The 24,885-nt window shown below is 37.2% G+C and overlaps 1 protein-coding gene and 1 non-coding gene across 11 annotated transcripts in view; both read right to left on the minus strand.

Annotated features, from left to right (window-relative positions):
- UBAP2 (ubiquitin associated protein 2) overlaps window positions 1–24,885 on the minus strand; it is a 113,059-nt gene that overhangs the window by 38,745 nt on the left and 49,429 nt on the right. For 4 of the 10 annotated variants that reach the window (XM_065901575.1, XM_065901572.1, XM_065901573.1 and 1 more), the window contains exons 4-9: window positions 22,993–23,103; window positions 18,401–18,554; window positions 16,796–16,873; window positions 8,140–8,194; window positions 6,199–6,302; window positions 1,005–1,064 (exon numbers count right to left, since the gene is read on the minus strand). In XM_065901575.1, coding sequence (XP_065757647.1) covers window positions 1,005–1,064; window positions 6,199–6,302; window positions 8,140–8,194; window positions 16,796–16,873; window positions 18,401–18,554; window positions 22,993–23,103 — 562 coding nt within the window. Of the gene's footprint in view, window positions 1–1,004; window positions 1,065–6,198; window positions 6,303–7,689; window positions 7,839–8,139; window positions 8,195–16,795; window positions 16,874–18,400; window positions 18,555–22,992; window positions 23,104–24,885 lie in introns of those variants that run through there. The other 6 variants (XM_065901576.1, XM_065901579.1, XM_065901578.1 and 3 more) reach the window with 6 other exon arrangements.
- Window positions 16,473–16,579, minus strand: LOC136143963 (U6 spliceosomal RNA). Its single transcript, XR_010658452.1, has one exon. It is a non-coding gene; the product is annotated as a U6 spliceosomal RNA (small nuclear RNA).

Raw genomic sequence — 24,885 nt, forward strand, 5'->3', positions numbered from 1 at the left:
ACACTGGAAAGTTGCAGGACACAAAAGTTAAGGAAAGCTAGAATGCTAACCGAAAGTTTATGGGGGAGATGAACCACAGCAAAAATCCTGAAGGCTGAACAGATAGATATATAATGAAAGGATATTCCAGGACAGAGAAACAATGAGAAATTACAAAGAACTGAAATATATTAAAATTAACCTTAAGTTCGGAATATGTCTTTTTTCCCCAAAAAATCAATGTAAGTTGTGGCAAGATGTTTTAAGTGTACAATTCAGTATTAATAATTTAAAACACACAATCTTATATATGATATGTAGAGAGACTGGCCTACCATTTTAGAAGTATTATAAAAATAATTAAAACACAAATGAAGACATGCAGAAGAGGATGAGAAGCTGAGTATATCCAAAAGCAGGCAGAAGACAATGAATGAAGTTGTAGGCAGACATCCAACATGGTAAGGTGTTATGTCTGGCAACAGAGAAGAAGGCCCATAGCAGCAGGCAGGGCCAAGCTGTTGCAGTGATCCACCCTAGACACACGGACTGTAAAAACTACGTAATATTAGATGGAGAAGACTACAGAGTCACGTCCTAATCTTACCACAGAATATTAAAATTTTACAAGAAGACCTTATTCCCAATTGTAGACCTACAGAGCTTCACCTCAAACTGTGAGAAAAATTCAATGACATTCATTTATTTTCAGCTTAAAACAATAATCTGAAATGTATGCTTTGCATTCAGTTTAACTTGATATTTAGTCCTTTAACAAAAACACATATAAGGCAGACTTACAGGAAAAGGAGAAACAATGATCCGAAACGCCACACTGCCCTAAAGGCCAGTGTGAAAAACATTTTCATTGTCAAAAGCTGATAGTTATTTTATCAAGAAATTGTAGCAACAGTTTACAAACATTCACCTGATGAATTTTTATCAGCTAGCCTTGATAAAAATGGAAGTTATTTAAAAGAATTGTATAAGAATCTTAACTAAGGAATTTTTTTAAAAATCCATACCTTTGATTCCAAAAGAATTTTTGTTTGGCAGAACTACATTTTGAGCATCTGATGCCAGTTCTGTGGATCAATGTAAAATGTAAGGATTTAACTATCATCAGAAGACAGAAGGAATTCATCAGAAGATAAATTAGTAAATTAAACAACGAAGGGACAGCCTCATAGCTAAGTATATGCTGTGTGTCCAAGGAAAAAGAAACCTGCACTCCATGCTGACAGACTACTGTGGCCCAACTATGAATCTTACCAGCCAGATAGATTTCAAACATTCAATTTGCATCAATTATGCTTGTTCTCATTTCCATGTTCACCAAGTTTCCTTCCCACTTGTCAAAGAAAACATTACAATCTGTTTAAATGGTACGTTTTTAGTATATTTATAAATTTGCATTTTGACTATCCTTCAGTCTTTCTGTTTTGGTCAGTCTCGAGACTGACCCTAAGGAATGGATTTGATTACCATCCTGTCAAGTCAGGATTCTGAGCCTATGAAGCTGTGGGCTAGACTCGAATGTTGTTATCAACAAGACAATACCAGTCTGTGAGGCTTCTGGAGAAACAGTCAGAATCCCATCAGATGACAACATCTTTAACTGTATTTTGCATCAAACATATTTTGCTTATCTAAATGTTTTCCAGGAAGGAATCTGCTACTCTAAATGAAAACTAGAGGGATGAGAGGGAAGAAATAAAGACAAAACAAAAAGAAGAGATGGAAGAATAAGAAAATAGAAAAATAGAAGTTAATGGATTAATTCGATATTGTTTCAAACATCCAATTTAAAACTCAGTGGAGGTTCTAAGTAAAGTCATTATAAACATCATATGCAGGTCCTTAGTATGGACGTGTTTTTCATTTCTTTTCATTTCTTCCCAGGGTTGAGATTTTAAGACTGTAGAGCATCTCTGTGTATGCTTTCTCACCAGGAATAAGTTCGAATTACATCATCATCTTCACTAACACTTGGAACTGTCAGTTTTAAAGCTATTTTAGTGGATGAACGGAGGTAGCCTACTAAGCATGCACACACTCACTGTAAATTTATATTTCCCCAATGACCAATGATGATGAGCACATTTTTGTTTGCTTATTGCCATCCATGTGTCTTCCTCTGTGAAGCATCTGTTCAAATCTTTTGCTCATTTTTTATTAACTTATTTTGAAATAATTACAGATTCACAAGAAGTTATCTTTGCCTCAGTCTCCCCGCTGATTACACCTCACATAATTCCAGTAAAAATTTTTTTTTTTTTCCCAGTAAAATTTAATACCAAAACAACTGCCATAGATACAAAATGTGTATACCATCCTATGTCAGTTTTTTTACTGTGGTAAAATAGTGTGCCTGTGGTAAATAGTATTTACCATGCTAATCTTTTTTAAGGTTACCATGCTAACCCTGAAGGACAAGGAAGCCTGGTACACTGCACTCCATGGGGTCACTAAGAGTAAAACACAACTGAGCGACTGAACAACAAACCTTTCTCAAGGGTACAATTCACTGCCACTGAGTAATCACAATGTGGTACAGCCGTCATCACCATCCATTTCCACGACCTTTTCATTTTCTGTTGTTTTAATTGCTATTTTCATTGGGTTACTTGTTTTCTTCGTAATGACTTCTGAGAATTCTTATACATTCTATATACAAGTTCCTTTTCAAGTAGAGGTTTTAAATAAATATTTCCTCCTAAACTATGTCTTGGTCTTCCATTCTATCTGTTTTCTTCTGAAGAACCATGTTTTTCTTTTAGACTCATGCTTATTATGTCCTATATAAGAAATTTTTCCTTAATCCAAGGTGGCTAAGATTTGCCCCAGTATTTTCTTTTGAAGTTGTGGTTTTAGCTTTCACATGTATAGCTATTATCCACTTTTGGCTATTTTTTTAATATACAGTGTAATGTATGCTGTATTGACTTGTCTTGGAACCTTTGTCCAAAATCAATTGTATCTGTGGGTTTATTTCTAGATTTGCTATTATGTAATTGATCTATCTCTATGCTTTTGCCAATTCCACAATCTTGATTACTGTAACTTTAGGGTAATTTCTTGAAATCATGGAGTGTGAGTCTTTGAATGCTGTTTGTTTTCAAAACTGTTTGAAAACAGCTCACACCTATACTTTTCTATAAAAATTTCAGAATCAAGTTTAGAATCAAGTGACACAAAAAAATCCTGCTAGGATTTTGAACAAACTTGTATGTTCAAACCTATATATCAATTTGGGGAGAAATGCAATATCAATAACAATATCAATGATATATCAATAACATATCAATAACATTTATGAGTCTTCCAACTCATAAATACCTCTCAGTATCTCACCTCCTTTATGGATCATCTTGGATATTTATCTTCATGTTGCATAATTTTTAACATACAAATCTTACACATATTTTGTCAGATTTATACCTAGGGGCTTCATGTTTTTATATTACTGTAAATGGTAGTTCTTCTGCTCATTAATGTTTCTTCAGACACTCAATTTTCACACTTTGCTGTAAGATTTTGTATTTTGTATTTTAATAGATAGAAGTCTTATTTTGCATATCATTAGACTTCACAGGCATTTGACATTTTTTGAAGCTACTATTTTTCACATTTTCTCTGTTGATTATAGAAATATTACCTGTTAAGTGAACTAGCTACATCATTTAAAGCTTTCTAATTAATTTCATTAATTTATCTATAGATTCTATCATTGACAGAGATGACAGGTTTTCCCCTCCCTTTCCAATCCTTCTTTTCTTTTTCATTCTTTATTTCAATGGTTCAGACCTCTGGTACAATGGTGAACAGAAATAATGAGGGCAATCCTCCTGTTTCTCTTCAGTTTTGACTAAAGCTTTTGCCTTTATTCAAAAGAAAAAAAAGATAGGCTCCTTGAATGTGCTGTGTGACTCAGGGAACTCAAATTGGGACTCTGTAAGAACCTAAAGGGCTGGGATGGGGAGAGAGCCTGAAGGGAGGGGATATGTGTATACTGATGGCTGATTCATGTTGATGTTTGGCAGAAACCAACACAATACTGTAAAGCAATTATCGTTCAATTAAAAATAAATATTTTTTAAAAAGGTAAGGCCCTTGATCTTGTTACGAAAGGACATTCTATATACCACTAATTATTGTGAAGTTTGCTCTGACGTCTGAATCCACCCTTTAAGGCACAGGACTGATCAGTTTTCCGTCTATTCACAAGGTGCACAACAATCACAACTACCTATTCCAGAATACTTTCATCACTCCAAAAAACTCTAGAACCCATTCATAGCCACTCCCCATTTCTCCCAACATTCCCAGCCATCAGCAACCACCAATCTACCTCTGCTTCTATCTGACTAATCTGGATAATTTTTCTTTCTCACTCATCCATTGAAGATCATTTGGTTTTTATGTGAACCTGTATCTTCCATTCTCTCTGGTATATATCTAGGAGTAGTTTGATTTTTTAAATGTTAAACTTGAATATCAAGTTTAAAGTTAACATGGCCATGATAAATACTTTCTCTAGTTTACTGAACTGTTTTCCAACATTGTGATTTAAAATTTTTACATTTGTGCTAAAGAATGAGATTAATCTATAATTTCAAATGTTGAAAAGAAATTTATCTTCTGACAATTTTTAATAGCTATGATATTAATTATAATAGATAATAATATCAATATTCCTTTTCTCATTCCTACAACCAATTATGTTTCTTCTGCTTCCCTTGACCAGTCTCATAATAAACTTATCAATTTTACTAGTGTTTTCAAACTACTGACAGTTTGAAACTACAGTTCAAACTACTGTAACAGGCAGGAAGGCCAGGAATCTCCAAACCGAGGAAATAGGTTGAAAGTGTTGGATGTTTTTCTCTCTCCCTTAAGTGGCAGGAAGAAACAAACATTAAGAGTCAGCTTTTTTTACCTCTCTTAAAATTCTGTGTTGCCATGACAACACCTGGTTCCACCTGAACTTAACTTTTCTCAAACCTTGAGGTAATCAATGCATTTTTTTAAGGAAATGTTTTTCTTAAGCTATGTCAATGAAACTATGTATTTGCTCTGGAATTTGTCTTTCTTCAAAACGGTTCTACCTAAGACTAATTTTGGCTGATAACAGCTCAACACACCAGTATTAATATCAACTGTTTCATGGCTGGGGGATGACACACTTTGTGCCATCCCATCTCAAAAATGCACATTGTGGGGCAGCGGCCTGGTGAAACGCCGTCAGCCGTGAGGTGTCTCTATCATCTGAATAGTAACTTCCTAAGAGACATAAAACTCCCAGTTCCAGACTAGCAGGAGGGCACTCTCTCTGCCCCCTTCTGATGTAATGTCAGAAGCTTTCTCTATCTCTTTTATACTTTAATAAAACTTTATTACACAAAAGCTCTGAGCGATCAAGCCTCGTCACTGGCCCCAGATTGAATTCCTCTCCTCCGGAGGCCAAGAATCCCAGCGTCTTTCACAGCTCAACAACCACCTTTCACTTCTATTTTTATAACTTTTGTTGGTCCTCTCCATAGTATATTTGATTCCGAGTTTTCCATGCTTCTGTGATGGTGCCACTGTCTTTTTTAGATTATTAATGAGCTATGATTTTATATTTGGGATTATAATTCATGAAGTATCAAAGAATGTTTTTATAAATATAATCACAGCAGTTAATATATATTATCAAGATATATTATCAGGAACAAATATTCAAAAGAGTTCTATTAAAAATAATCCAATTAACAAGTATTTATCTATGAACTTCAGTAAACAAATAACCCTAAAGTTGTAGGATACAGAAAAACCTGCAAAAGCAAGTATTACCCTAAACTCACCTATCACCATCAACCTCTTATTCTGGCCATATTTGTGTTCACCACTATGAACGGTGAATACTTTGTTTCATCTGCCACTAAGAAATTATTCTCTGTATCTCTGACACCAAGATTTGAGTGTGGGTTTGTACTGCCTTACACAGTTTGTTACAGCATCTTCTTCAGAGTGCAAAAGAGGGAAAAACCCATGTACCTTATCGTCAATAAGCTTTGTAAATGAGAAACTTTGGAGCTAAGGACCAGCTAAGAGTAGCCTCAGAGGAAGAATAGCTGCCTGTTTTTCATTTTTCTCCATCAGCACACTTTGATGTCATCTTTGATTATTAAGAGCTCAAACAATTAAAATACATCTCTGGTGAGGACAGACACTTACCAGTTCCCTCATCTGCACCATTCTGAGCAGCTTCCCAAACTACTGGTTTTGTCCCACACCCATCTATAGATGGAGAATCTGAATAGTCCGCAGGATTAAATGTCCTTGGGTTTGAAATAAAAAATAAAGGCAAATGAAATAATCACAAAATTAACTGTATATCATCTTCCCTGAAATAAGCCCTGTCCCTCGCAAGAACCACTGTCAGAGACTTCATCCTCCTTCTCCTATTTAACCATAAGCCAATTCTACTGACCATCGGAATCTAGAGCTTCTAAAAAGCAGAGGCTGACTAGGGACTTCCGTATACTCTTGTATGATGCTTCTACTTGCCTAAATTGTTATCCTCTGCATCCTAAAGCAGGCGTGGAGACCTATAGCAGTTCTAGGCAGGGTAAAGGCTCTAACGAAAAACCACCCACCCCCTGCCAACTAAGCCTAGACCTAAATAGGCAACAGGTCTTTTCTTCCCAAGTCAGAAACCAAGTTGGCTTTGAACCTTTTGCAATAAATGATCCATTTTGTTTAGATGGGTATAAATAGAAAACATTTTGCTCAGTGCTTCTTCTTAAATTAAAACCCTAAATACCCATGACTCAGACGCCTGTGCAGTGCTGTGCTTAGTCGCTCACGGCCAACTCTGCACGACCCCGTGGACTGTGGCCCGCCAGGCTCCTCTGTCCATGCGGGTTCTCCAGGCAAGAACACTGGAGTGGACTGCCATGCACTGCTCCAGGGGATCTTCCCAACCCAGGGATCGAACCCAGGTCTCCCATACTGCAGACAGATTCTTCGCCATCTGAGTCACCAAGGAAGTCCAAGAAAACTGGAGTGGGTAGCCTATCCCTTCTCTAGGGGATCTTTCCAAGCCAGGAATTGAACCGTGGTCTCCTGCATGAGATGCCTAACTAGAACCAAATTAAATAACATCGCTAAAATTTTCACACCTTATAAAAAAATATTTTAGCATCATTGGGGTGTCACTGACAAAAAGAAATCACAACAGCTTTTTTTTTTTTGAAGTGGAGGACAAAATCTACAAAATCCTTCAAAGCTACGAGGCTGGGCATGTATGTCCAAATCAAATGTTCCAGCCAATTTGCTTCCTGTGCTTTCATCCTTCTTTTGTCCACAGGGAGCTCAGGCAGAAAAGAGATGGCAAGAGTCACCATCTGAAGGCAGTGACCCAAAACAGTGCTGCCGGGAAGCTATGAAACAAAGGACTTTTCCTTCCTTGACTATCATCTACCTATGGTCTCTGTAAGATGCTTAAATACTTTTTATAGTGGGGGGGTGGCAGCTAATGCTTTAGATAACAGCAAAAAGTGAAAGAATAACCAGAAATAATGAATAAATAACTGACTATACCATCAATTTAAAAACAATATACTCATCTTTCAGTATTACAATTCAAGATAAAGATGACTGTTTTTCATGAAAAATAAAAAAACATAAAAAAAAAAAAAAAAAAAAAACATTGCATTTACTTACCATTCAAAGACAACTGCTGGATTTACCAACATAATTCTTAAGCAATGGTTTTCAACTGGGGTGGTTGTGCACCTCCCTCCCAGGGAACATTTGGCGGTGTCTGGAGACATTTTTGACTGTCACAACTTGAGGAGGGGTGCTACTGGGATCTAGTAGGGAGAGGCCAGGGATGCTGCTAAACATCCTACAACGTAAAGGGGACCCCACCACCTCAATCAACTACTATCCAATCCAAAACGTCAATAAAGTCAGGACTAAAAGTCGCTCTAAGGCTTACTGCAACACAATGTCATTTGTTCCATTTCATTTCTTTAGTATTTTCTCTTTTTAAACATAGAAAACATCCGACTCACCAGGATGGTTAATCAGGTACAGGATAGAGGAAGGAAAGCCTTAGAGATAACAAAAAGAGAAGGGAGCAAATTCAAAAACAGGATAGCTAAGACTTACCCCATGCCTTGGGTTGAGAATCTTCCTGCCCCTCTCCCTCTGCCACGCCCAAATCCTTTAAAAAAAAAAAAAAAAACTTACATTCCACACAACTGTAACTCTACTAACTTCATCCCTTACAAACCTGCCCAAACATTACTGACATTGCTCCTAACAGCACCAACATTCCCAACCAGTACACCCAATCTGCAGGTCCCTGATGACACAAATACCTATTGATCTCAAAGGAGGAAAAAGAATTTAATTCTGCTTGTACAACATTTGTCATATACTGCAGCTTAACATAGGCAGGTTATACTTTTAAAAATTCTGGATCTTTTTAAACACATCTAGTGTAAACACCATGATATCATAAGCCTCTACTATAAAATGAAATGAGAAACAAAAAAGAGGAAACTACTAAGGAAGCTGAAGGTACTATTACATACCATTTTTAATACTAAGATGTTTGATAAATGACCAAGAGGGCAGCAAACAAGAGAACAAGCAAGTAAGAAGAAATAGTTTTATTCAGTGACTCTTTGATTTTTCTTAATTGAACCCTAAATTGTGTATTAATGACCTAAATCCAAGAGTTAAAACTATACAACCCTTAGAAGAAAATATAGAGCAAAAGCTTCATGACAGTAAATTTTGTAATAATTTGTTAGATATGACCCCAAGAATGAAAGGAAAGAGAGGAAAAAATTAGATTTTAAACTGGTGAATCAAAAGACATGAACGGAGTAAACAGGCAACCCAAAGAATATCTGCACATTATACATTTGATAAGGGAGTAACATCGTAAATACGTAACAAAATTCTACTACTAACAAATAACCAGATTAAAAAATGCACAAGGGGGCTCTCCCCTGGTGGTTCCGTAGTAAAGAATCTGCCTGCCAATGCAGGAGACAAACATTTGATACCTGATCTGGGAGGATCCCTCATGTCACGGAGCAACTAAGCCTATGAGCCACAACTTTTGAGCCCAAGTGCCACAACTACTCAAGCTTACGCGTCCTCAAGCCTGTGCTCTGCAACAAGAGAAGCACCGCAACCAGAGGAGCAGCCCTCACTTGCCCCAACTAGAGAAAAGCACTCTCAGCAACAAAGATCCAGAACAGTCAAAAATAAAGAAGATTCTTTAAAAAGACAACAACAAAAAAGGCGTGGTGGGCGGGGAATGGACTTGAACAGATATTTCCCCAGAGATGATGTAAAAATGGTCAATAAGCACATGAAAATCTTGTCACCATCACTAATCATTATGTAAACCCAGTCCCAGTTACAATGGCTGAGGCAGGGGTGTGGGGGTGTGGAGGAGACAGAAAATAACAAGTGTTGGCAAGAACACAGAGAAATTGAAGCCTCTGTACACTGTTTGATGGGAATGTACAATAATGTAGCCATTGTGGGAAACAGTATGTTTGGCAATTCCCCTCAAAATTAAAAAGAGGATTATATGATCCTTACAGCATAGGGAACTCTCCTCAATATTCTGTAATAACCTAAATGGGAAGAAAATTTGAAAAAGAATAGATATATGAATAACTGACTCACTTTGCTGTATGCCTGAAACTAACACAGCATTGTAGAACAACTGCTGTTGTTTAGCCTCTAAGTGGTATAAGACTCTTTGTGACCCCATGGACTACAGACCACCAGGCTCCTCTGTCCAGGGGATTTCCCAGGCAAGAACACTGGAGTGAGTTACCATTTTCTTCTCCAGGGGATCATCCTGACCCAGGGATGGAACCTGTGTCTTCTGCACTGGCAGGCAGGTTCTTTACCAGGAAAGCTACCAGGAAAGTCCAAATCAACTGTGGTCCGATATAGAATAAAAAAAAAATTTTTTAAGGGAAAAAAAAATTATATGATTGCTCCTGGGTGTGTGTGTGTGTGTGTGTGTATCTACAAGAGAATTTGAAAGCAGAGTGCTGAAGAGATTTGTACGCCCATGTTCACATTCACAGCAGCCTTACAATAGTCAAAAGGTACGATCAACCCAGGTATCCATCAGAGAATGAATAGATATGCAAAATATGATATATACACACAATGTAATATCATTCAAATATAAAAAAGAAGGAAGGCTTCCCTGGTGGCTCAGCAGTAGAAGAATTTGACTGCCAATGCAGGAGACACAGGTTCCATCCCTGTTCCAGGGGAATCCCACATACTGCGAAGCAACTCAGTTTGTGCGCTGCAACTATTGAGCCTGTGCTCTAGAGCCTGGGAGCTGCAACTACTGAAGCCTACAACTTAGAACCCAGAAGCCCATGCACCGCAACTACAGAGTACCCCCGGCTTGCCGCAACTAGAGAAAGCCCTCGCAGCAACAAAGACCTAGCCTAGCCAAAAATGAGTAATTCTTTTCAAAAAAGGAAAGAAATCTTGATAAATGCTACAATATGACTGAAACTTGTGGATATTTTGCTATGTGAAAACAGGCCAGTGACAAAAAGACAAGTATTTCATGATTCCATTTAGTATTTAAGAGTACTCAAATTCAGAGAAAAGTTGTTGTCAAGGGATATATTCACCATAATAATACAATTAAATGTATATTTAATCATGTACAGTTAACTTATCCAGTAGTCCAAGGTAAACTATTAAAAAATATGGTCTTGACAAAAATCTACAAGAGACAGGGGAACAGAGGAAAATGTCCTAATAAGTAGAAAAATTCTATTAATGCCTATTATTAGAAATGTCTATTTTAACACCATCAAAAGGCAAAAGTAAGACTTTACACAGCATACCACAGTCAAAAAGAAGGTCAGAAACTGGAGTTAAAAAAAAAGAAAGCTTTCAATGTACAAGTTTGGGCAAGATTACAACCCAAAATTTAGGAATAAGATAATTTATCCTTAAAGTTAAGGATGATAAGATGGGAAGAGGAAAGTCACCAAAAAACTTTAAAAAAAAAAAGCAAGCAAATCTTAGTATATAATAAAATGGAATATTATTTGGCTATAAAAAGAAATGAAGTACTTATAATGCTACAAAATTGTGCTGATATGAAGTAGAACATCAATGAACCTTTAAAACATTACACTAGGTCAAAGAAGCCAGTCTAAAAGGGCACATATTACTATATTCCATTTACACTGCATGTCCAGAACAGACAAATCTATAAACACAGAAAGTAGATTACCAGTTGTTTATTGCTGGGATTGGGGTGGTGAGAAAGGAGGAGGAACTGGGAATCAATAGTTTTGATTATGGTGATGGCTGCATAATTGTATTAATGTTGCTGTTCAGTCACTAAGTCCTGTCCAACTCTGCGACCCCATGAACTGCAGCATGCCAGGCTTCCTTCCTGTCCTTCACTATCTCCCGGAGTTTGCAGAGTTTGCGCAAACTCATATCCGTTGAGTTGCTGATGCAATCCAATCATCCCATTCTCCGTCACCCCTTCTCCTCCTGCCCTCAATCTTTCCCAACATCAGGGTCTTTTCCAATGAGTAGCCTCTTTGCATCAGGTGGTCAAACTATTGGAGCTTCAGCATCAGTCATTCCAATGAATAATCAGGGCTGATTTCCTTTAGGACTGACTGTTTCCTTGCTGTCCAAGGGACTCTCGAGTGTTCTCCAGCACAATCTGAAACCATCAGGTCTTGGGCACTCAGCCTTCTTTCGCTCCAACTCTCACATTCCTACAGGACTACTGGAAAAACCACAGCTTTGACTACACTTGACCTTTGTCAGCAAAGTGATGTCTCTGCTTTTTAATACACTGTCTAGATTTGTATAGCTTTTCTTCCAAGGAGCAAGCATCTTTTTATTTCATGGCTGCAGTCACTGTCCACAGTGATTTTGGAGCCCAAGAATTATGCCTCTAGCATAATTCTATAAATATATTAAAACCCACTGAACTATGTAATTTAAATGAGTGAATTGTATAGTATGTAAAAAAATTTTAGGCTACAAGAAACACTGTTACCAGTGAAGAAATCTAAAGAAACAATACAACTGCTCTTGAGAAGTGCACCCATTCAGTGGCATACTATGTGACAAAAGGCACCAACAAGTGGTTAAATATTAATAGTGGTAAATTTTTAAAAAATGATTCTAAGACATCCTCAAATAATATCTAATCCTTGAGTAAGAAAGCAAAATGTACATGAAAGAAAAGACAGAAATTTATAAAAGAAAAACATAATCTAAGGACCAAAACTCAAGAAATCCTGCGAGTTCCCTGGAAACCAACTACGTATATCTCCATGTCTCCAGACAGCAGCAGTCACACCCAACTACAAAACAGGAACAACCCAAATATCTTGAGCAGATTTTCAAAAATCAAATCCAGGACTTCCCCAGTGGTTCAGAGGCTAAAGACTCCACACTCCCAATGTAGGGGGCCTGGGTTCCATCCCTGGTCAGGGAACTAGAGCCCACATGCTGCAGCTAAAAATTTGCATGCTGCAACTAAAAGAACCTGCATGCAACAATGAAGATGGAAGGTCCCACATGCTGCAAAGACCTAGCGCAGCCAAGTTAAATAGAAATCTATTCAAAAAAATAAAATAAAATCCATATTCACATACATTTTAACAAGCTAACAAAACTGTTCCTTCCTTTTCACCTGACTAGTAATGCTACCAGCAATACTGTTTTTGGTGTGTATACATTTCCCTTTATCGTGACCTGGTACAAATACCTGTTTTCATCTAATAGCTCAGAAGAAAGACCTGGGTTCATAAAATAAAGAAAAACAAGATTAAAGTAGATAACCATAAGGAATAAATAAATGTTATGATAATGCTAAACCTTTACTCATAGAGGTCTCTCTAGGGACTTGAATAACTGCTCAAGTCTAATTGTTTAGTATTATGTATTACACTGAGAACCAGAGTAGAAAAGTTGCTCACTTCCCTTGAAAAAAGCCAAAACACAGAGGACACCTAATCATCTTTACTAGAAGAGGCAAATCCAAATAACAGATACTCCCCCAGGGCCAAACATGTGCAACCTAAAGAAAAATAAGTAGAAAGCAATCCCTCTCTCATCCCCAGGAGACTGTAAGCAGGGCTTTGATAACAGCCAAATTTGCCAGAAACTGTGTGCACCTGAACTTATCACTGCACACTCTAGGTCATGATCTTTAAGATCCTAAAGATGAAAAGTTTTTTGTACTGGCAAAAGTCCCCAGATTTTCAGAGCTGGTTCAATGATAAAGATGGCTACTGTGTTGACGATGAGCTGCCCACCTGCCCAGAGACCAGTTCAGCCCAACAGGGCATCTCTGGGGATTGTTTCCCACAGAGACTTAGGACTCAGGCCAGTTGTCCCTGGTTCAGGCTTCATCTACAGAAAAATAGGAATACCTCTTTCCCAACTGTAAAGTAGCATAAATGAGTCAAATGACAACAGCAAATGCCCCAGGAATTCAAAGAGGAAGAAAGCTTATTTAGAGTCTATCCTCATGTCTCATATATTAGCTATTCTTTAGCAAAAAAAGTCCGACTATAAATGTACCACAATAATTATTTCAAGAAAGAATTAATGGATTCTAATACCAGTGAAGGAAAGTCTGATGGGAAAAGGGTCATTTACAGTCTCAGAGTACTCCCCTGAAAAACATATGTATTAATTACAAAGAAGGAAGGAGTAACTTTACAAAGGAGAAACTTGGCAGAAACAGTGTACCAGGTCACTTTCCTCAAAGCTAACATCACTAGTGATGGGATAAATCTGTATCGTGTACCCTCTAATATGATGTACTGAGCAAGATAGCTGTATCATTCTGTGGCATTCCTACCAAAAACCAGTAACATGAATCTAATCATGAGGAAACTTCTCAGATTGTTAATGTGAAGGTCTTTCTACAAAAGAGATGCTCCAAAGTGTCATCAAGGACATGAAAGACAAAGAAAGACTATTCCAGATGGATAAACTGTTCTAGATTGAACACTAAACAGACATGGGAAATAAAAACGGTATGACCTCTGCTGAATACTGGACCAGAATATTTGCTTGCTACTAAGGACATTAGCAGGATAACTGGAAATTTTTGAGTAAGGCCAATAGATTGTAACAACAGTAATTTCCTGATTTTATAATTTTAAGGTAGTTCTGTAAGCAATACCTTTTTTCTTAGGAGTTTACACACTGAAATATTTAGGGGTGAAATGGCATTACGTTTGAAATGCACACACAATGATTTCCGGGAAAAAAATAATACGTACATATAGAGAAAATGACAACGCAAATGTAGCAAAACATTAAAAAGTTTGGGGGCTCTGGGTAAACACTCTCCACAAAATTCTACTGTTTATTTTAAAATAAAATGTTAAAACCATACCCTGAGCACTTCTGTGTATATTGTGTAATCCAGTAAATATTAGGTTGGTGGAAAAGTAACTGTGGTTTCAGACCATGAATTTTAAATCACTGTAACCAGGCTCAAATACATCTTTATTAATCAAAATAGGAACTATTACAGTCAACATGTTTTTGCCATGAGAAATTAGTTTATTACTGTAGCATAAAAATCCATGTTTCAGAATTTGATGAACTCTTGGGAATCATTTTCTGCCTTGTGTTGATTGTTGGAAGCATTTTCCCTGCAAAAAGTTGTCGAGGTGTTTGAAGAAGTGGTAGTCGATTGGCGACAGGTCAGGTGAATATTGAGCATGAGGCAAAACTTCATAGCCCAATTTGTTCAACTTTTGAAGCAAATTGGTTGTGCAACATGTGGTCAAGCAGCTACACCCACATCATGTTAACTACTGAGCCTGCGCACTCTGGAGTCAGTGCACCACAACTAGAGAGGGAAGCCCACACACTGCAAAGAAAGATGCCCCGTGTTCTCGAATAAGACCTGACACTGCCAAATAAAAAAAATGTTTTAAGAAAAAGAAATCAACTACAAAGACATTTTTTAAATAATCAGGAAAATTTATGTATAGATTATTAGATGATATTTTTAAGTGTGAAAACAGCATTATGGTTACACATAAAATCACATACATTTTTTAGAGGTGCTTACAACAGTAATATGTGATAAAATATCCACAAAAATCTACTTTAAATATTTCTGCAGACAAGAAAGGTAGAAATATATAGAGCATACATGGCTAAAATCCTTAAACATTACTGATTAAACATGAAGGGACTCAGGGTTGATTTATTCTCTCCATTTTTCTCGGTACTTGAAATTAATAAGAAAAAATCTAGAAAAGGGAATTACAATTGAAATCTGTTTTTAAAGCATAACCTTGTTTTCACTGTGCCCAACAAATCATTATATAATTCTGCCCTTTTCTGACCTCTGAAAATTTTTACTTTTGGCCCACATAGTAGAAATTTAGTAAATGATAACTGGATGAGTAGCCAAGGGAATTGATAGCATATTCAGTAAACCTACATTAATTTCTATCCCTAATATTGCTGATTAAAAGAAATTCTGCCACTTGTAAAATGCTCATTTGGAGAACAGCCACAACTGAGTGGAACAATGGATTAAACAAAATGTTGGTCAATTCAGGTAGCTTTACTGAACCAAAACAAGATCTTCCTATTACATTATGTATCTTGATTTTTAGAGCCCTAAGAAAATTCAGTTACAACTCTAAATATGTGGAACTACAGTCTTGAAGGCGCTTAATGACATCCTGAATTAATAAATGCAAAGAAATGATCACTAACAGAAAACACTGGATGGGGTAATCAATGGGCAAATAATTTTAAAACTATGATCATATGGGTAAAACACATCTGTTAAAAGTCCAACACAGGAGAACTTAATAACTTTTTGGTCAGAGCTTGAATTTTTTTTAAATATATTTTTTTCCATTTATTTTTATTAGTTGGAGGCTAATTACTCTACAATATTGTAGTGGTTTTTGCCATACATTGACATGAATCAGCCATGGAGTTACATGTATTCCCCATCCCGATCCCCCCTCCTGCCTGCCTCCCCACCCCATCCCTCTGGGTCTTCCCAGTGCACCAGCCCCGAGCACTTGTCTCATGCATCCAACCTGGGCTGGTGATCTGTTTCACCCTTGATAACATACATGTTTCGATGCTGTTCTCTCGAAACATCCCACCCTTGCCTTCTCCCACAGAGTCCAAAAGTCTGTTCTGTACATCTGTGTCTCTTTTTCTGTTTTGCATATAGGGTTATCGTTACCATCTTTCTAAATTCCATATATATGTGTTAGTATACTGTAGTGTTCTTTATCTTTCTGGCTTACTTCACTCTGTATAATGGGCTCCAGTTTCATCCATCTCATTAGAACTGATTCAGATGAATTCTTTTTAATGGCTGAGTAATATTCCATGGTGTATATGTACCACAGCTTCCTTATCCATTTGTCTGCTGATGGGCATCTAGGTTGCTTAAAAATATGGAACGCTTCAGGAATTTGCATGTCATCCTTGCGCAGGGGCCATGCTAATCTTCTCTGTATCGTTCCAATTTTAGTATATGTGCTGCCGAAGCGAGCACTCAAACTTTAAATTATTCACACAAAGAGCCTTTCTCAGCTCATCTGAAAACAACCAATAGGGTTCCTCAAAATTATATAATTCAAACATTTCACTTATAGGCATCAATAAATGAATCAAAAGATTTCAGAGTACACTGCCCTTAGTGAACTGAGCATATGAACAGCCTGCCTCCTTCTCCCCATCACAAGTATCTCCTTCCTCCTCATTCTCTTACCTCTACCACGAGCTCGCTTGCCTCGATCTGAAGGCTTGTCCCCTTGATTGCAATCAATTCCATTCTCTTCACCTCTAACTAAAGTGAAAAAGAATAAACAGCTACTAAAGACAAGGGGAAAAAAAAAGACAAGGGCAAAAAGACTCCTTCTGCCCCTCAACAAAAGGTGTTTTAAAAAAGGTTAAAGGTTAACCAAAGGGTTTGGAAAACACGATAAACAAAACCAAGCCAGAGTGGCGCAAAAAAACTGACACCAGAATGTTCTTGCTTAATTTGTAGGTGAAAATTCAAAAAGAAATCAAAACGATATACTACTACTTTTTTGTTTGGACTTGCCCTCCTATAAAGTTAAGTTTACTTCCAAAAAAAGACCTTTGTTATGTAACGATACGCAACAAAATTTGCTCATTGGTCAAGTTCAAAGCCTGGAAAAGCAAAGACTAGCCAACTGCAATACCAAAGAAATACTTAGTTCTTGGGGAAATTAACTATTAACACAGTCTTTTCTTCTCCTCGTTCCTATATTGGCATCAGTGACTCTATATAGTGTAGAATCTTTATGACTAGTACTGGCACAGCTTGCTCCCCTCTTTCAGGGCTTAACTCTGCGAGCTGTCAGTGAGGCCTTTCATGGCCAATCTCTTTACATTTGTCAAACCCCTATTTATAATTCCCACCTCTCTGCCTTTGTTTTTCCCCAGAACATAATTTCTACATAAAATTAAAATACTCTAATATTAATATGAAATGTTACTTTTCTTTTTCATTATTACACCTCACACTACCTTCCTTAAAAGCCTTAGAGCAGGGGCTTTCCTGTGGTCCAGTGGGCTAAGATTCTGTGCTCCTAATGCAAGGGCCCCAGGTTCAATCCCTGGTCAGGGAACTAGATCCCACATGCCTGCAACTAAAGATCTGGCATGCCACAACTAAGACCCAGCACAGCCAAATAAATACATAAATAAAAGTATGTATGTTTTTAAAAAGTCTTAGAAGGGCAAAGATTTCTGTATTCTTCATTGCTGTACGCCTTTAAGAATATCTTCTACATTGTAGATACTTGATAAACATCTGTGGAATAAATAAACTAGCAAAAGTTTGTAAAGGGACATGTTAAATATTTATATTCTATTCATCCATAATTTAGCTACTTTGGTATGCCTGCACAGAAGATAGTGTTGTTCTGGGTGAATGATGCCAAAACCTGAGTTGAATGGAAAGTACTGAGAAAAATCTTCCCTATTCAACTAACTTCCCCTTAACCTAAACCCTGCAAATACCATGAATATCCATAAATAGGGAAGAATAAACAGCTTTATCTATCAGCCAACAAAAAAACTCTTCTTTAAAATTAAAAGATGCACTAGATTAGAGAAGTCGGTCTTAAGACACAACAGAACTACCTATAGCCCAGGTCAGTGCTAATATGAAACTGCATCAGCTGGGTTTCTAAGAAATTACTCAGTTGTAGCTAAGTGTTACTTATATTAACAAATACTGCATTAAGGAAGTGGATTTACGGGCATTCACTGAATCATTCTGACAGCTCTTTAGTATGCATGAAGTGTTCGTAAAGCAGAGCTGAGGCTGAAGGTCTGTACTTACACTCTCTCCCGCGACTGCCACCTCTTACTTTCCGGCTGTTGTTTCCACGTCCACGGCTCACTTCTCTCTCACTTCTCTTCTCTCTATTCTCTTTGTTTTCTGAACTTTCTTTTCCAAAATTCTTCTTCTTCCCTCCTACAGTCTCCCATGAAGTCTACCGAAAATAAGAGCATTTATTCAGAGCTGTCACTTAAAAGTGTGTACAATCATCAAGGGTGTATGTATTTACCTTTTGAACCTAATTACCCACACTTTACACCCTGCATGCCTACCATTCTAATTCTTCTCCATAAACATACTGTACTTTCTGATGATAAAGACAGCAAATCTCTTGCTAGGTTCCTATTACTATGGAGAGCACAAAAGATTACAGCACTAGCTTAACTGACAATATACTGTATGTTGTCCCACGACAGAGCCTTTTTCTATACTGATAAGAATAAAGCAAATGTTATTTTCCCAAGCTCCCACTCTATACCATCCCCACCTTTATTAATAGGCCAAACACCTATTAATATACAGAACTAGTTCAAAGACTAAGATTTTATCCTAAAATCTCAGGAATATAATTTTTCCTATTCAGTTGTCTAAGGTAACCATCATGAAGAGTTTAGTGGTTTACAAATTTGAGGTTTGTTTTAAGTACAGAAAATTTCAGCCCCCAAAGACCCGTTCTAATGAGAAGTTAAATGATTTATATAACCTCCTTTCTCCCACAAATCAAATCATACACATAAAAATCATGGAGAAAAGAATGAAACACTATGTTCTTACAGATATGAGTATTAGGCTATCCATCAGGATGTTGCTGGGAGATCCCAAAACTGACCCATTCATTTCTATTTACTTTTCCATAATTTACTCACAAGGGATTTGAAGTGATTCAATTTCAAACTAAGCAATAGCTATTTTAAACTTAAAAAAAAAATCGTCATCCAAATAAACATAAGTGCATAAAATGATTGGATGTGCGAAAAAAATACAAATTAAAACAAGTTATTTTCCACCTCTAAGCTTTGATAAATGTTTAAAAAAATCAACAGCCAATAGCTACGGCAGAATAATCAGGTATTCTCAGTTCTGATGAACATCTATCCATTCTAACCTTCCACGAAATCTACCTGGCAATAGTGTCCAAATTTTATATTAGTTCAAAACTTCTGGCCCAGTAATTCTACTTTTTGGTTTTTATTCAGAGGAAATAATCTGATAATTGCACAAACATTTATATGCAGACAATGAACAACAGAACAAAAGGATGGAAAATTTCCCAAATATTTAGCTTAACAGACTACCTACTCTAGAACATTCATAAAGTGAGAAATATACAGCTAGTTAAAGAGTAATCCATGTGTTCATAGAAAGAGAGCCATAATATATATAAGTGACGCAAGCAATCAACAAACTGTGTAAAATAGGATTACATTTTAAAGCTCAAATAGGAGCTTGCGTATTGCTGGAAAAAGTAGTAGTTATCTAAGTGAGGGCCTTTTAAGATCATTTACCTTTTTTATTGTTCTGCAATGTTTTTCAATTGGCAAAACAATAAAGCTTATTTATTCCAGAAAAGAAATTCCACAGCATAAAAACTCCATCTATTATGTTCGCTGATATGAATAAGCATGACAAATATGTAAGAAAGAACCCCATCTTCTAAGATTATCAAGACAAAAGGTAAATTTTAGAGGTCTTGGAAAAATTACACACAGCAGAGTCAGCACAAGATGCACATCTATACAGTGTATGGCTTCGCAAGGTCAGACCTAAAGGCATTCAATCATTACGAAAGGACAGATTTCTATATAATACATTTGAGAGACAGTAACATCTTACCCTATTTTCATTCAGCAAAGGATACCCCTATAACTAACCAGAACTTATCTGGGGAGGAAAGCAGGGCAAGGAACCTTTAAGGGGCAAATGCACTAACACCACAGTGAATGCTAAAGGGAATACAACTGCACATTCTGCAAAAGTCTATATGCATGCACACAGGTTTTCAAAGAAAATCAAATAATTACAAAAGATTTTCAACAGAACTTCTGGCAACCTTTGTCATCTATATTTTGCTACCTATATAATAGGTTTGAAGAAATGTTAACAGAAACCATCTTCCAAGAATACCACATTTAGCAATCAGAAAAGCAGCTGTCCAGGCCAGTTCATTCAAAATCACTCTCCTACTCCTTTATATTTGCCAAGAAGTAAACAACACAAACAGGTTTCCCAAGTGGCTCAGTGGAAAGGATCCGCCTGCCAAAGCAGGCAACACAGAAGACACAGGTTCAATCCCCGGGTCGGAAACTTCCCCTGAATGGGGAAATGGCAACCCAATCCAGTATTCTTGCCTAGAAAATCCTGTGGACAGAAAAGCCTGACAAGTTACAGCCCAGAGGGTCACAAAGTGTTGGACACAACTGGGCACACACCATACATACATAAGAAATAAAAACAAATATATATATATATATATATATATATATATATATATATATATTTTTTTTTTTTTAAAGCACACTAATGCAAGAGACTTAAACTTCAAAACTATTTGTCACACAAACAAAACAGCACTATAATGAAATGAAAAGTTCAGTACTTAAGATTCTGTTCAGTGGTTTCCTTGGACAACTACTCTTATATTGGATAGACAAATGCACCCCTACAGTTAGTGAGGACAAGTCCACTTAACATTTTTTCAAAGTAACCATTTTCTTTCAGAAGGCCTTGTTACAAAACAAGATTAGCCAATAGGAAAAGATTTGTTTGCTTTCATAGTTTATTTTGAACAGTTCCTGCTCCTAGCAATCAATCCTACCATGTTCATATTCTCCAACAGCCCACTCCAAATAATCTGGCGCAGGCAGGGGAAGATATTCCTTACAGCTGGTTACCCATGGCTGCTGCAGACAACAAAGTAACAACAAGGCAAACAGGATGAAAGATGGACCACAGAATGATTGTAAACAAACCAGGGTTTCAAAAGGAACCTCTGCCTCTCTATTTCCCCTATAGCCCTCTCACCTCCAAATAGGCAAAGGTCTTTTGTGTTTGTGTTCAGGCTCTAATGTGCAAGTTTCCAATCTTTCAAGAAAACAACATGGCAGATCTACCCCCCAACTGTGTGATTTCTAGGTTCTAGATATAATCAAAGAGATTTTTATAATTTTCGGCCCAGAACCACCTCCTTTGAGTTCAGTTCCAAATGAGAAAAGGAAAGTTGAAACTCTTTATTGAGATAGAACTGGATGTTCACTAGAGACTTAAAGATTAACCCGGCCACCACAGGAAATGAATGATGAATCTGTGGGAGCTAAAGGAAAGGCAAGAGAAAACAGCATCCAGGCCTATTTTGACCATATAAAAGAAAACAGGCCCTCAATTAACAATCTGGAAATATTTCATTTATTCAGTGCTTTTTAAAAAAAGAGGGGGGGGGGGGCAATTCAGTCCTTCAGTTCATTTTAAAAAATAAGTGAGACCCATTCTACACTGCATCCATTAGCAAATGGGCTGAACACTCCCCATATGTTATAAAACCCGGCAAATACATGCCTTAGTGTCAGCAAACAAGCACTCTTCAAAATTTGATTTACTCACTTAACATCAAGCATTTTCCTGACAAACTGACATATTTGGTAGTTTTATCATGTTGAACCAGTATTATCTTGCACAGAATTTTACCCACAGATACTGCTATACTCAAAAAATGAAGTATTTTCTCAATTATCTGATGTTTATAATTATAAATCTCATTCCACCTGCTTTCCTATTAAATAAAAAGATACTCATTTCAGTCTTGAGCTTGTCACAGTAGTTCATTTTAATACAGCCTGTGACTAACAAAGTCTACCCATAAAAATGAGAACCTGATTAAACCTAAACAATGATAAGGAAGGCACTTTTTGATGTGCTCATCTTTATATCCCGTTTAGGGATGAATGACTGTTTTAATCTGCTCTGAAATTTATTTCCTCGATGAAAAAATACAAATGAAATACTGTGTAATTTCTATTTAGAAATCAAAAGATCAGAACTGACACCTGCCTCTGGTGTGGCTTTAGCAGCACCCTTTCTAAAATACAAAGGGAGGAGCTTTAGAGTGCATGTACATTCCTCAAACTTTACAAAGCTTAAAAAATTTTTTTTTCTTATTTTATATAGCTGTCAGATTGTCATGAAAATGTGTCTGACACATAAGCAAATAGATGTACCAGCAAATCCTGATTTTTCTGTTAACCTAAAGATATAAGGAGTAGCAAGAGGTGATAATTGAGATGAAGGAACATGAGCAGTGGAACCAAGAAGTTTTTCAGGTAGTGAAAATGTCCACAGGCCCAGAGAATTTTGGCAACTGTGTAAGGCTGGATTAGATAACCAAGTTCTCTTTAGAGTCTTCAGATTCTACAGCGTCATGAAGAAACCATATGTACATATCAAAACAGACATTTCTGGTTAGTGTTCTTTCTGGTTCTAAAACATATATGGAATGGCACCCATAATCCCCTCTACCTCCACCAAGTAAGGTAAAGCTGAAAATGCAATATGAAACTGGAGACAAAGTTTAGCAATGCAAATCAATTAATAACACTTACAGTGTCTGAATTTCCCTCCAGCAATATGTTGATAGCTTTGTTGACATCTCCATTACAGTCATGTAGAGCCACGATGCATTCATCCTGATTTTTTCCTGTCACCTCCATAAGCTGTTGAAATTATAAGAAAATGATTAGGGGAACCCAAAATTGGCACTTGATATTATAAGATTCTACTATATAAACACAAAGATTATGCAATCCTTCCACATGAAGATGGCCTCTTCCAGACTAATCTAAGGTCAGGTTTACTTGCTTTTTGTGGTGACTCCATGTCTTTCCACCAAAACTGGCAAAGTCAAGCTACAAATCAACCTTCCTCCAAGCTGACCAAGCATCAGATTCTTAATCAGCAGCATATATATACATACATACCAACATTTTCAGAACACTCAGGATCAGCTTTATGACTGCTCAAACTAGTTCACAGGCCTGGGATTCCCAAGTTTCTAAACTACTCAAATGTTAAGTGGGACTATATATATTTAAAAAAATACTGGTGGGTTGCTGTTTCCTTCTCCAGGGGATCTTCCTGACCCAGGGATCGAACCTGGGTTTCCCTCACTGCAGGCAGAATCTTTACAGTCTAAGCCACCAGAGAAGCCCTCCCAAATACCAAGTATATGGCCACAACTGCCAAACATCCAGTCCAACTGCTTGCACTGCACAATAGTCTAGCAGTCTCTGACGATGCTCCCTACATGGGCTATCACTGCATGGTTTAGAACATTCCACATACAAAATAATCTGTAACACTTTAGTGAGAGTCACTCAGTCGTGTCTGACTCTTTGCGACCCCCTGGACTGGAGCCCGCGGGGCTCCTCTGTCCATGGGACTCTCCAGGCAAGAATACTGGAGTGGGTTGCCATGCCCTCCTCCAGGGGATCTTCCCAAGCCAGGGATTAAACCCAGGTCTCCTGCACTACAGGTGGATTCTTTACTGCCTGAGCCACCAGAGAAGCCCTATAACACTCTAAGGTCTCACAATTAGAATTTGGCAGCTATCACAAAATTCACTCTTGGACATACTATTTTCTGAGGTGGCCTCAACAGGGTACTATTGTTTGAAATTAAAGAAATCTCCTTGGTGGACTCCCTTTAACAAGAGATACTAAGCTATTTAACATGTTCAACACAAGGAACAACCACAGATTAGGCACAATATAGGTTTCTCAATTATTAGTGAGCAAATGTATGATCTAAATATCTGTTGTGTTTAACTACATTTAACTATTTCAATATGCACCAATATCAGCTGCATTTCAAAATACTTTGACCCCAACATCTGAAATGATTTCTCTGTGGTCATAAAACAATTAGTCTATCAAAAAGGCAGGTCTCCTGATCTCATAAATACAGCTCTTTACACCACCCCATTCCATCCGATTTCCTTCCTGTGTTACCCAGTAAGGCTGTATACACTCTACAGCTTTCCAGTGCTTCAGTCTTTGGATGTCTACTAACAAGGTTAGATTTTTATCAAGAATCTGTAGTGGTCCAACAACCATCACATGCAGTTATTAAGATGTACAGTTACTGTGGAAATTCCCCCAGTGACTGGATTAGTAAAAGAGAGAACCATCCTTAAAACTTAAAGCTCTGAGCTCCTGAACCAGTGCTCTTGTTTGTGTGTCTGCCATGCTCTTCAGGTAAATATGTAGAAATATGTCTCAAATAATTCATAAACCTCACTCCAGTTAATGAGGTCTATGACTTTTTAAGAAATCCTTTCTACGGCTTTCCAAAAATATCACTCTAAGTCTGACGACAGCAACTTAGATAAGAACAGAGTTTACCACAGTAAAGCGCTAAAAGGTTCACCAAGGGACTTTCATTACAAGGAATTATTGGTAGACGTCTACCAAGGTAAGGGTTATAGCTTGGTTCCTAGA

This window comes from Muntiacus reevesi, chromosome 10 (genome assembly GCF_963930625.1).
Source record: "Muntiacus reevesi chromosome 10, mMunRee1.1, whole genome shotgun sequence".
Taxonomy (NCBI): Eukaryota; Metazoa; Chordata; class Mammalia; order Artiodactyla; family Cervidae; genus Muntiacus; species Muntiacus reevesi.